This window comes from Podarcis cretensis (genome assembly GCF_951804945.1).
Source record: "Podarcis cretensis genome assembly, chromosome: 15".
NCBI lineage: Eukaryota > Metazoa > Chordata > Lepidosauria > Squamata > Lacertidae > Podarcis > Podarcis cretensis.
Genome location: NC_137185.1, coordinates 22,122,455 through 22,135,681, shown reverse-complemented (window position 1 = coordinate 22,135,681; position 13,227 = coordinate 22,122,455). Strand labels below are relative to the sequence as shown.

Sequence of the window (13,227 nt, the reverse complement as noted above, 5' to 3'; positions counted from 1 at the left end):
CCACAAGAGAACCTTTGCTGAAGGTGGTTTTGGGGCAACAATGAACTTACTGATATGTGCCATGGGTGGCAGGGACCCAGCTTTTCCATCCTCTTCTATACGCTCCCATTTGTACATTATGGGTGTAGTGCCAGAGACAGTATTGCACTGTAAACTGATTTCTTTTCCTTCTATCATCTCTCCTTCTTTCCAGCATTTGGGTTTAGAAGGTTTTTCTGGGAATAGGAAAAAAATATCAGATTTCTACGCTTAATTGTAAGCCAGAATAACACAATACTCAATAGATAAACTAAGTGCTTATCTTGGAACAACTTTATAAGAGCCTTACCCAGAACCTTCAGGGTTATGTGGGTCCATTCATACTGCCCGGCATTTTTAACTTTGCATGTGTATTGGCCAGCGTCGCTTGGCTGCAGGAAAGAAATCTCCAAAGAGGCATCTCCAGTCCGGTTGTTGGAGGCAAATGAAACACGACCCTTTTGTTCATCATTAAAGTAAGTGTAGGTGTTGCTTCCTGCATAATTTATCACCTGAGAGGCAGAGAGAGTCCACTCATTAGTTACTTTGTTCTTCATTTCACCATTGCTAGTTTAATAAAAACAAAATCTCTAGGATTTATTCTTATTCCAAGGGCTTTTTCCACTTCAGTATTGTTCATCTGCTAATCCACTAGCATGACTACCTCTCTGGAGAGTTTTATTTCTGTCTTTCATAATTTGTTCTTGTAGTTAAGGGTTAACCTTCAACATTCTCTGAATGAAAACTGGACAAGAGTAACTTGTTCTAGATGTGTTGTCCTCAGTATACTACTTAGTTAGATATGTTCAAGACTGCACTCCAGTTCTTCTAAATTTTCTAAGTTACCCTTTTCACCAGAAATCTGTCGTCCAATGCGGGAGCTCTTTTAAAATACAGAATGGCTGGTTTGCCAAGCAGGCTCCTTGTATGCTTTTAAAATGTGTAGTGCTTAGTAATCGATGTTAACTAGTTTTGCTATCTCGGTGTGACCAAAGGTGTGGCTGGTGTTTCCCAGTTTGCATTGTAACAAAAGCCTCTTCATAGGACTCTGAAGTCTCATATTGTTCTGAGCCAACTTTATATATTAGCATACATGCAGGGACGAACAAAAGCTAACCGACACCCAGGGCGGGGCAAACCACCGGCTGCACAAGCGTTGTGTCACTACGTACGACGCATGTGTGGCATTGCTACGTAGGGCGCATGTGCAGCGTACCTATGTACAGCACATGCGTGTGACACCACGCATGCGTTGTACGTAGCAGTTTGCCCCTGGTGGTGCCCGAACGCCGTACGGACAGTGGTGAGATCCTCTGCTCACGGCTGCAGTGGCGGCGGGGGGATCCCAGCAGCAAACCACTATGTACAGCACGTGTGCGGCGTCGCTACATTCGGCGCATGTGTTCAACACTGCATGCATTGTATGTAGGAGTTTGCCACTGGCGCCGCTCAAATGCTGTACGGACGATGATGGGATCCTCTGCTCGCGACTGCAACTGCGAACAGGATCCTCCATATGTGGCTGTGGTGGCGCAATGGCTGCTCACACCACTGCGCCCGGGGGTGGTGGGGCGAGCACCCCACGGGGTGCCACCTTGTCACCCCCCAGACATGGCACCCTGGGCGCACTGCCACACCTTGCGAGGCCACTGCATACATGAGGGCAGAGTTATTTTTCAAGAAAAAGAGGTGCCTGAGCTCACCATGAACTTCTCTCTTGTTCTCTTAGAATGGCAATGATGCCCACCTAAGAGGTGCTGGAGCTGAGCTCCAATGAGCTCCGGCTCATAAAAGCCCTGGGTGAGGGCAAGGTTGCTTTATTCCTTTAATCCCAGAATCTACGTGGGGATAGTGTGAACCAAGGAACTTTGAATTTCAGGGGATAGACATACCACTTTTGGTTCAGCATCGGAATTCTTTAGCAGCCATTCTATGTCTAGGCTTGTTTGCCCCAGGCGGTACAGTCGATGGTGACAGGGCAGAGTAATGTTTGCTTCGGCCACTTTCTTAAATTCTATCTGAGCCCGTGACAGCCAAGTGGAACAGGATGCTGAAAGAGAAAGATCAAGTCAGATGCTTCCAGTAATCCTAGATCAATAAATTGCTGCTTTGGCATTTCATGTCATGTTCCAGTGAGAGTTGTGTTCTGTGGAGTAAACTGCTTTGAATTGATCAAGAAGACCAGATATGAACATTTAAAGCAATATTATTCCTATTAACAAATGTAACCAAAATGGAGAGGGAGAGAGTGACTTGCCAAGATGATGAGGCTACACTGAGGTGGAATCTGAACACATCCATCACTCTGTCAAGAGGATCATAGTGACTTTTACGTATCATCTTTGTGTTATCATGGGATGCTGCGGGTCTTGTTCTGTGTTGCAGATCAGTTGCTTGGTAGGCATGTCACAAGTGCAGCCTCACTAAAACAGAGTTTGGTTATCTCTTGCTTTACAAAATAGAAGTTAATTTGTATCTACAGTATTTCAGATGAGCTGACTGGTAGATTAGCAGTAAACCAGTCAATAATCTAGATACTGTTTACATACTTCTATTTTTTGAAAAAGTATGCTGATGCTGGCAAACACCAGTGGTAGAAACCAGTGTTGCCATGTGCACCAAACAGATGGTAAACATAGAATTCTTTTAACTGTTGGAGTTGATAAAAGGAACATAGGAAGCTGCCTTATATAGAGTCAGACCTTGGTTGGTTGATTTCTGCACTGTCTACACCAGGCATGTCCAAAGTTCGGTCTAGGGGCCTAATCTGGCCCTCTGGTTGATTTAATCTGGCTTCCATGGCAGTTTATTTACTGGAGTGAAACCCCCAGTCAACAACTTCAGTCCTAAAAAAAAGGTCAACAACTATGGTCAGCCGTCATGCATGTTCACTTCATCAAATCTGGCCCTCTGAAAAAAGTTTGGACACTCCTGGTCTACACCAAGTAGCAGTGGTTTCAGGCAGGGGTGTTTCCCAGGCCTATCTGGAGAAGCCATGGATTGAAATGGGGACTTTTTGCATGCAAAGCAAGATGCTTTACCACTGAGCTGTGGCTCATAGTGTATAACAGTTGCTAAAATAGTGATAGGTTTGGTTTAGCCCAAAAGTATTTATAGTGAATAAGTGTATGAGTAGTGTATGATTTAAAGCAGCAATCAAAACACTTAACTCACTTTTCTTGAATAGTGAGTTGACTTTTGGCTGTCTGAGTACTGTGAGTATTCATCAGAACAGTACTGGTTGTAGCTTCCCTCAAACTATAAAAAAAACCAAAGTAGAGCTTGAACTACTGGTTTTTAGATTCACACACTCTTGGCAGAAGCCCTGCCCAGAGCAAGGGATTTAATTTATGTGGGCTATGCGTAAAGAACCTGTAGCTGAATATAGGCAGGGCTAACCTGGCAGCGATTGTCCTGGTACTATTGGCAGCATTTCCACCCATATTGCGTTGTTGTGGATTGAGGGGCTGTGAAATGACATGGACGCCAATTCCCTCTCCTCAAACTCCATCCATTGAGCTATGCTACTTTGTGGTGGGATTAGGAACAAAATTTTATGACTTGTGATCGATAAAGCTTTTGCTTACAGTTTGTTAATAAGAAACATACTATTTTTAACTTAAAACCCTCCTAACAAAAGAAAACCAAGTACTGTACTGTAATCAATGGCGAAATTGTATACAGCTGACAATGCTATATTGATGCTTCCAGAGTTGGCCGCTAGAGGGACTCTGATACGCATGTGAAATTTAGGCTGAGAAAGTAATGTAGACAAAACAAATAGATATGGAGTGTCTTTTTTATCATGTGTGTTGTTTTTGAGATCTTTTTTTTTTTAATTTAAAAAAGGGAGAGTAGACACCCCAGTGACAGCTTGTTTTAATTGTTATTTTTTCAGTTGACCATCTTTAGAGCAGCCAGAAAAGAGAAGCAACAGAAAACTAATAATAAAATGTCATCCCAGTTCAATTTATATTATTTTACTGTGAAATGTTGGTGTGTTCATGATGAGTTAATTCATTTGTGCTTGCATTTCAAAAAGCTGTTTGGCATTATCTAGTTTTTGCCTCCAATTTCCTCTAATTCCCTTATGGGGTATCCAGAGTCTGTAGAGTCCCTCACGAGATTTCTGAGATTTCTATCGGTCAGAGAAAGCAGAGGCCAAGCAGAGTATATTGAAAGGAAAGTGGCTAGTAAGCCTGATCTTTATTAAAGGAAATAAACTGTTGCAACAAGGTCCCCACTCACCACACACAGGAGGGAGGAGAACCCCGAACAATGGTGCACAAGCCCCTATAAAGACTTTTGAAACTGCCCACCCTGTAGCCCAAGACCACCCACAAAACATCATACATACATCACAGAAGGAGGCAGACTCCAGCAGAAATTTGAGAGTGTTGCTTCTCTCCTGTCTGCCATGATACCTGATAATGCCTCACTTGATTGCATTTTCTGGGTTGCCTGGCCATTCCTTTGAGATGGTAAATACTTTAGTTCCGGAATCTATTACGCATATTGATTGTTTGCTCAGCTTAACAGATACTTGCCAGAATGTATTTGAAAAGGGAGGTGTAAGCCCCTACAGTCCAAAGACAATTGGAAAGCTTTTCCCATTTCCTTCCTCCTTGCAGAGAAATATTTGAGGACAATTTGGGAGAGTCAAAATGGCTTCAGGGTTGTTCTCCTGCACTATTTTAGACACGAGGTTTATATACTTATGTATGTGTTTGCCTTGGACATTTATGAACATTTATTCTATATTTCAGACCTTAGAATTCTTATAATTTGAGGAAACAGGAACAATGAGAGTGACACACACACACATTCTTGCATTCACCTTTTCATGACAAATCCTAGCCTCCCAGGTATGCAGAAAATTTCTGCTGAATTCACTGTTGGCAAAGTAGCAACAAAGAACTTAGTCGTCTATAGACCATTTATTTTAATAAAAAAACAGGGGGGCGGGGAATGACCCTTAGATACATTAAGCCAAAGATAGGGTGATAAGATTACATTCAAAATGTTCAGGCCTTTCATGTTACCTTTTTTTCTCGTGACTGAAGCGTGTCAGAATGCACATTAGGATTACTTATTTGAAAATTAATTACCATGACTTAACATGGGAGTCCCTTAAGTGAGAATCTAATATTCTGGGAGGAGAAAGAAGACTGTTGCTTTGAACTATCACAATCTTAGCAGCTTTTTCTATTTCCACCCCAAACATACTTGTACATTTCGGAAACTATGCTGGGTATATCGTAAACTGAAATGCAGTCCCTTGAAAGTACACATATTTATACAGAATTTGTTCATGGGCAGGCATCCTTGTTTGTTTGTTTTCAAAAATACTGCGAGAAGTTTCACTGAATCGGTGAAATTGTGTGAAAACAGTGTTCCATTTTTACACACAACACAGTGCATATTGATGCATATGCTCCCCCTCTCCCCAATTATAACTAACACTTCTGGTAGTTAAACAGCCCAGAAACCAGGTCCATATTCCCCACTGAGCTGGACCTTGTTGTCGCATTCTGAAATCAAAGCATATGGCACTGAATCTGCTCAGATTTGGCTTCATGAATGGCATTGAGGTGGAGACAATTAAAATGAATGGTATGGATAAAATACCGTACTCATTTTTAATAGTACTTTGTGTTTCTAAGAATTGTACCACAAGATGGCAGAATTCACCCAAAGGCCATGGGCGTTTCAGTTTGTTATCTTTCTCCCTCTCCCTTCTTGATCACATGTGATAATTCATAATCTAGTGTATAATTGTTCTCAGAATTCAACCAGGTCAGTGTGTGCGCGCACACATGCAAATGTATATGAGTTTCTATTTGTAAGCTACATTTATAATTTGGTAAACCTAAAATCTGGGGAAGAAATAGCATGTATTTTTGTATTTAGTGTCAGTGAGTCTGAAGAAAGTGCTACCTAACTTAAGACCTGAAAATCTAATGGCAAGGAACTTTCAGATTTCTCAAAATAGTTTGGGGGAGCCTGACCATCAAACTGTTCCTATTCTCTAGCTAAGGCTGTATTTAAAGACTTTGATTAATTGAGCCTACAGTTTATGCTTGAAAGGGTTAACTAAGAAGGCACGGAGGTAGGAGATAAAATGGATTGTGATGCACACTGCAAGCTTCTTCACTATGCAAACTGGATTCACCTTTGAACCCTAAGCATCTTGAAAATCCTTTTTATCTACAGAGAGTTTGATTCCATAAAATCCTATGTGAAATAACTGGCCTTTTAAAGAGGCAGGGCTTTCATGTAAGCAGTTGGTACTGTATGGTGTTCACATCTATCCTACCTTGCATCCATTGAAAAACTCAGTCTTAAGCAATTTTGTAATAATAGTTATTAATTTGTTAAAGATGGATAAAGAGAGACAATGACAGGCTGCCGTACAGCCATAGAAGAAATTGATGTTTGATTCCCAGTTTAGCAAAACATTGCATACGCTCAGGAAATGCTTTTCCTTGAAATGCTTCTCCTTTTGGGTCTTGCTTCTGCATTGGTCCTGATGCTATCAACTATATTTATATTAGATCAAGTGGTATCTTAACCACTCTCCTGCTGCTTCCTTGTGACGAATTTTCACTGCCATGTTATACTGCCTACAAACACCATGGGCTGCGACAAGAATAAAATATTGTATAGATTAACCTGGAGAAGTTTTTTTTTAAAAAAAGAGTTATGTGAATCTAATTCTATACTAACAAAAAATGATACATTAAAAACTGGATTGTAGCCAAGTAAGTTCTACCCAGAGTAGACCCATTGAAATTAATGAACCTAAGTTATTCATGCAGATTAATTTTAATGGGACTACTAAGTATAACTAACATTGGCTGCAATTCTGTTTTCAGGCTTCCTTTTCTTCACTTTAAACTTTAATTTTGCTGTCCTTAATAACGTCAAATGTTGAGCCAATGTGCAAGTAGTGCCTTTTTGCAGATTTTTTCTTGCAGAGGAGGTGAAAGTCGGAAACGAGTTGGAACATTCTGTGGGATAATCACTCAGTTATGCCCAGACGATGTACATACTGGGACATCTGCTCTTTGTATTCTTTGGCTAGCAATAGAAGAGAGGCTATAGGTCACCTTCTCCCGAGAGTGTGAGCGCTCAGAATAAGTGAGACCCGGCCCCACATGCATGATGCTTGCAGCCTGCTTTCCTAGTCTGATCTGTGGTTTCAGGAATTTGGTAGAGAGTCAGAAGTGTCTGGTTAAAAAAAATATTTTATTGCAGTCAGCTCCCAGGGGGAGCAGCTAGCTAGGCTCAAAACAAAGAGGACAGAGAGGCCCGTCAATATAAAACATGGTGCTCAGAGGCCCTGCCTAATTTGAATCACATGCGCTTGAAGTTTCAAGTGACACAAAGATAAAATGAAAGTAAATTTCTTTCCTCTTTTAAGCATTGTGAGGCATTTGAAGTCTAAAGCTAAAGAAATTAATAAGGATCAAATCAAACTATAAAGAACAAATTGTAGATTTAAAGATTAAATACCTCCCGCCCACACACATACCAATCAGAAGCAGTTATAAGGTGGAAATATGATGGGTACTGTGCAGATATATATATATATATCTGTTGAATCATGGGTGGTCAGCAGCTGTGTAGGTGGGGAAGTGACCATTATTTTCCTGGCTCCTTCACAAAAGTTGCTGTACTAGGACAGAATGTACAATGAAATTTTGAGAGAGTATTAAAGTGGAATTGCTGATGGAAAAGTGGGCCGGAGATTGCTGCTGTTCTGTTGTTGGCAGAATGCCATAAATAAAAGGATATTACCTTTAAATGTGGCCGAACAGCCATCATAATCAAGCTTCTTGGGGTAGAAGCTGAAGAAAGCATTATGTGTCAGACCAGCTTACTTGAGAAATCACACTGAAAATTGGAAAGAGTTTTGGAATGACAACTGTTTTTTCTTCATATTTTATATCAATATGTATTGCTAGTAAAATATGAGAAATCTAATAACATGGCGGTCAACAGCTGATAATGTCTGCTTTGAGCAATGTCTTCCAATTTTAACTGTTTACAAAATATTTATCTTATGAGCATTGCAGAGTCTTGTTTCGTGTTGCCTGACAGGCTAGGTGCCCTCTCAACAGACAACAGTTTTTTCCTGATTATTGTAACATACCAAACAGCAGGTAAATTATAGCTTCTGATGTTCAGACATTCACAGAGAACTTGACAGTACTGTACAAGAAAAATGTCTGCAGTTATTACAGCTGCAGCTGGAGACAGGAATACCTGAGGCATTTATCCAATTTGTTTCAGTTGCAGGTACAAACTCCTAGGGAAGGGAAGAGAGATGGAGGGCAGATGGGTGCATGTACTTGCTTGTCAGATGTTCAGGTTAAGATGATAGTTAACAGAAACCCCAATATATTTGGGTTGCTAAACCTTGCCCTGGATCTGAATATTGCGCATATCAAACCTAATAATTCTGGTTGAAGGGAGACTGATGAATGACTAGATGGGAAAGGATATTAAGAATAGGCTGAGGGGTAAACCCTACAAGAATCTGGAGTAGAGTCCCTAAGACGTTTAGATGGCGTTTCGTATGCCTCCTTCCTGCCAACAAAGGTCCATATAGTAAAAGCTATGGTTTTCCCAGTAGTGATGTATGGAAGTGAGAGCTGGACCATAAAGAAGGCTGATCGCCGAAGAATTGATGCTTTTGAATTATGGTGCTGGAGGAGACTCTTGAGAGTCCCATGGGCTGCAAGAAGAACAAACCTATCCATTCTTAAGGAAATCAGCCCTGGGTGCTCACTGGAAGGGCAGATCGTGAAGCTGAGGCTCCAATACTTTGGCCACCTCATGAGAAGAGAAGACTCCCTGGAAAAGACCCTGATGCTGGGAAAGATGGAGGACACAAGGAGAAGGGGACGACAGAGGACGAGATGGTTGGAGAGTGTTCTCGAAGCTACCAGCATGAGTTTGACCAAACTGCGGGAGGCAGTGGAAGACAGGAGTGCCTGGCGTGCTCTGGTCCATGGGGTCACGAAGAGTCGGACACGACTAAACGACTAAACAACAACAACAAATGCCTCCTTCCAGCCAAGCTGGTGACAGATGTATTGCTCTGCTTTCCTTTGGCCCATCAGCGAGGGGCTTGCCGTCCGGGCAGCCCAGGACCTTCATACACACTGCCCAGGATTGTGTCACAGAGAGATCACTTTGGTGCTACTAACACAACAAAAACAATGCATTAGGCAGCAGATATGAGTTACTGGTCTGTGCAGTAACAGCAGGGATTGATTCTCCAGGGTTTTACGTCACTCCCAGAAGCGCACTGTCTTTTGAGACAGATGGATGCCAAAAGCAGTATACGTTTACAGTGTATTCTGCATCATCATGATGATCTGAGATTGTGACTGATCTTAACAGTGATTTTGTCTGCTAAGGAAGTTGTTTTATAAAGGATCAAATTAGCCCTTAGTTCAATCAACTGCTGGTTCAAGTCCCTAAGCCAGAAAATTAAACTTTTACCTATTCTATGACAAATACATAACTCTCCCACAAGGATGCCCTGAGGCACCTATCTTATAATTGTTGGACTATGTAAACATGATTAGATTTAATTATAATTTGTCCTTCTGTAGGCCATTATAAGATTGTCACCATTCTGCACTACAGAAGGCAAAGATCTACGAATGAGAAAAAGCCTCAGCATGTACGCAGAAGTTTTCTTACTTATTGCTATTTAATACTTTCAGACATGTTTACTTCATGGCAAGGTACTTGTCCAACAACCTGTCTGGTTCCTCTAGATATAATAGTAGAGTGGTACCTCGGGTTAAGTACTTAATTCATTCCAGAGGTCCGTTCTTAACCTGAAACGGTTCTTAACCTGAAGCACCACTTTAGCTAATGGGGCCTCCCACTGCTGCCGTGTCACCGGAGCCCAATTTCTGTTCTCATCCTGAAGCAAAGTTCTTAACCCAAGGTAATATTTCTGGGTTAGCCGAGTCTGTAACCTGAAGCATATGTAACCTGAAGCGTATGTAACCCAAGGTACCACTGTACTAGTATGATATCTGAACACCAAACATTTCTTGTATAGCAGTAGAAAAGTGAAGAGGGGGTAATAGGTGTTCAGAAGCACATGTCGCTAAAAGTTTACCACACAGCAAAAGGCAACATGAGGCAAGATGTGGATATTTCCAAGACCAATGTCTGTGCAGGATAACACTAGCAAAAAGTGTGATGCAGAAGGCAGCAGATGCTGTTGCCCCTCAGAGACAAAACAGTATGTAAAGTTTGTGCGTAGAGGCAAGTGAAAATACACATGCCGCTCTGTTGCTGAGTGTTGGCATTTATCCCTTCTATTCAGCTGCGTTTTGAGAAATCTGTTGTTCCTACACCGATGGGGCATGTAAGATCAAAAAGTTACATTTATTCCAAGACAGCTACCCAGTTCTTGACATAGAACTTAGCACCTTTATGTTGACCTGACTGTAAGTGACCAATTCAAGAGAAAATACAATAGGACTGTAATGGCCAGTAAGTCATCAAGCAGATTGTTGCCACCAGAGACCCAAACAATCTCCGACGGAGAGATGAAGGGGCCGACTGTAAATCTTCTAGTCTGGGGAGAAGATCCCTCCCCCTATGAAAGGTTGCTGAAGTTCCTTGACAGTGCAGTAAGACCAGCATTAGCAGCTGGAACTTTATTGTCTGTTAACTTCCTTTTTGCTCTTATGTCTTTTAAGTCTAGAGTATTTCTTTCGTAATACTGAATCTATTCTGCGTTTTGTTGAATTGTTGATTTTGCCCTGTTTGAATTTATTTATATCTTTTGCAGACTGGCTCCTGCCCACCCCCCTTTTTTGTATTTTGATAATAAATAGGTGTTTGTTGTAAACTGCTTTGGGCACAGCTCACTGTGGACAGGAAGCATATAAATAAATTAAACCAACACTGGAGCTGCACACTGTGATCACTTGTATCTGAAGCAGCTCCTGAAGGTTGGCTGAATTTAGCAGTGTGGCTGGATCTGTTAATTTTCGGTGGGATTGAAGGTTTGCCTGACTCCTCCATGGATCCTGCTTCGTACTAAAGATTGGGGCCTGTGTGATTTGAATTCTTACTGCTGGCACTGGGTCTGGTTTAGTTCTGTTTAAAATCCAGGTCCATCTGGTAGTTTGCATGACATTTGCAGTGATCTTCTTTGAAAGGGGAAGATCTGAATTTTTTTTAAGCCATCAAAATTAATTACTAGACGAGTCATATTTATATCGAGACATTTGACAATAAAATGATAATGCTAGATATAAACCTTGCCAAATTCTAACAGAGTGATTTTGCATTTGGGAAAAAGCTTTATTTTGAAACACATGCACGTTGGATCTTAAGAAGTAACCTTGGTGTACCTTCCATCACAATCAATGAAAGTCACTTTTCAGGTACGAGCTTCATTCCCTGTTAGCCATTTTCAAGTTACAGTAGTGAAGTGCTCAGTTATGTTCCAATACTTGCTCATAACAAGATATGACAGTTCACGTACCCACTACAAGTGTTGCTAATATGAGACAAAAATGAATGCCTAATGTTCTGTGTCACTTTTCATATTCCCACCTATTCCAAAACATGCATGGATGACCACAGATTTCCTCTGGGCAAAAATATGAATGACAACAACAGCCACTCCCCCATGTTCCTTATACTGTAGACTAGAGAATGTGAGTCTGTATCATTAAGATATTTTTGTGTGTTACAGTTTCAGTAAGCGTGGATTTATACATTGCTTACTTTCACCCTTGTGGTGTCCATATCTATGAATGCAGTTCCTCATGCAAAAGTCACCTAGCATAAAAAGTATTGTGGGATTCTCAGTACCTCCAGACAGGTCATTCCAAAGTTCTTCCTAGCCTATCCAAACCAGAAAGAGAAGTATATTTCAGGTTCTCCAAGTTGAATATGTTTGTTACTGAAGGGCGACTGGGCTGGGGGTGGTGTGGTGTTTTTTTTAAGTGCCTCTAGTACATTTTTTTTCCACCACAGGTATTCTGTGTCAGTGGTTCCACTAAACTGATATCTTTGAAGCAGTGGTAAGTCAGGTGTTCAGGAGCTAGGCCACGGTGAGTCTACTTAACCATCTAATCTACATATCGTACCAGAAGGCGTTTTGCTGGGATCAGAGGGTACTCCTCTGTATACACAGAAAATAACTAATATCACGTATCCTATGCTGAGGCTCTCCTCAGGCATATATAGTAATAAATTGATTAGATTATCATGTCTCTGAGCTATGCTGGTGTCTATTATATTCACATTCCTCACAACACTGCTTTTCCTTCTGAAGTAAACCTGCTTATTGCTGCCTTATTCTTAAAAGCCCCACCCCTGCCTAGTTTTTATAGGTTTTGTCCCCAGTCACTATTTTTTCTCATTCTATTTGTGTGTCTACGCATACACACGCACACACACACACAGATCCTCTGATGTTTGCTCCTCTAGCTAAGGCCAAAGAGCCTAGGGATGTTGTCTGAGGAAAGCCCTGAACAAGAATAAACTTGTACTGTGTCCCAACAAGCATTCCTCTGACCTTTGCAGCTTCCATTGGGCACTTGTCCCAGTTTCAGAGTGAAGATGCCCTAGGTCTGGCTGAAGCTGCAAAGACCTTTTGCATAAGGAACCATCTTGCTATCAGTGACCTGAACAGAAAGATGCTTCAGCTGAAAGCTATGAGATGTCATTGAGCTTGGGTGAGTGAGTGAGCATAATGTTTCTAACATGCTGAACCAGAACAAATGTTGCTTCACGTGGGCTGCTGCAGAGCATATCTACTAATTAGATGTGAAAAGGCCAGCCATGTTACCAAGGAGCACATTCTATGAAGGTCAGAGGAAGTATATGTACCTTAGCCTAGGAAAAAGGGGTAGAGGGGTAGTTTTCCTTTGTGCCTAGGGAGCCAACTATTGCAAGAAGTTCTTTTGAGTTACAACACCTCTTAGTTGCGGATGGATTGTGGATCAGGTTTTCAGGATTCCCCCCTCCCACCCCAAAAAAGAAAAGAAAAGCTGATATGCACACAAATAACACCAGCAGAATGTTTTTATTAGAAGTTCCATTCAATACAACGTTAGTTTGATTGGCAGTCTTTCATTTGTACTTGATAAAGATTCTTGGAGGCCTCAAAACGAACTTCATAGTTAGCTAAAAAACTTATTTTAGAAATTAGTT

The 13,227-nt window shown here is 41.3% G+C and overlaps 1 protein-coding gene across 1 annotated transcript in view; it reads right to left on the bottom strand.

Moving 5' to 3' along the window:
• The window catches only part of CLMP (CXADR like cell adhesion molecule), a 60,839-nt gene that overhangs the window by 17,110 nt on the left and 30,502 nt on the right, over positions 1-13,227 (bottom strand). The window contains exons 2-4 of the mRNA XM_079954828.1: positions 1,911-2,068; positions 329-530; positions 51-215 (exon numbers count right to left, since the gene is read on the bottom strand). Of these exons, the coding sequence (XP_079810954.1) occupies positions 51-215; positions 329-530; positions 1,911-2,068 (525 nt within the window). The remainder of the gene's footprint in view (positions 1-50; positions 216-328; positions 531-1,910; positions 2,069-13,227) is intronic.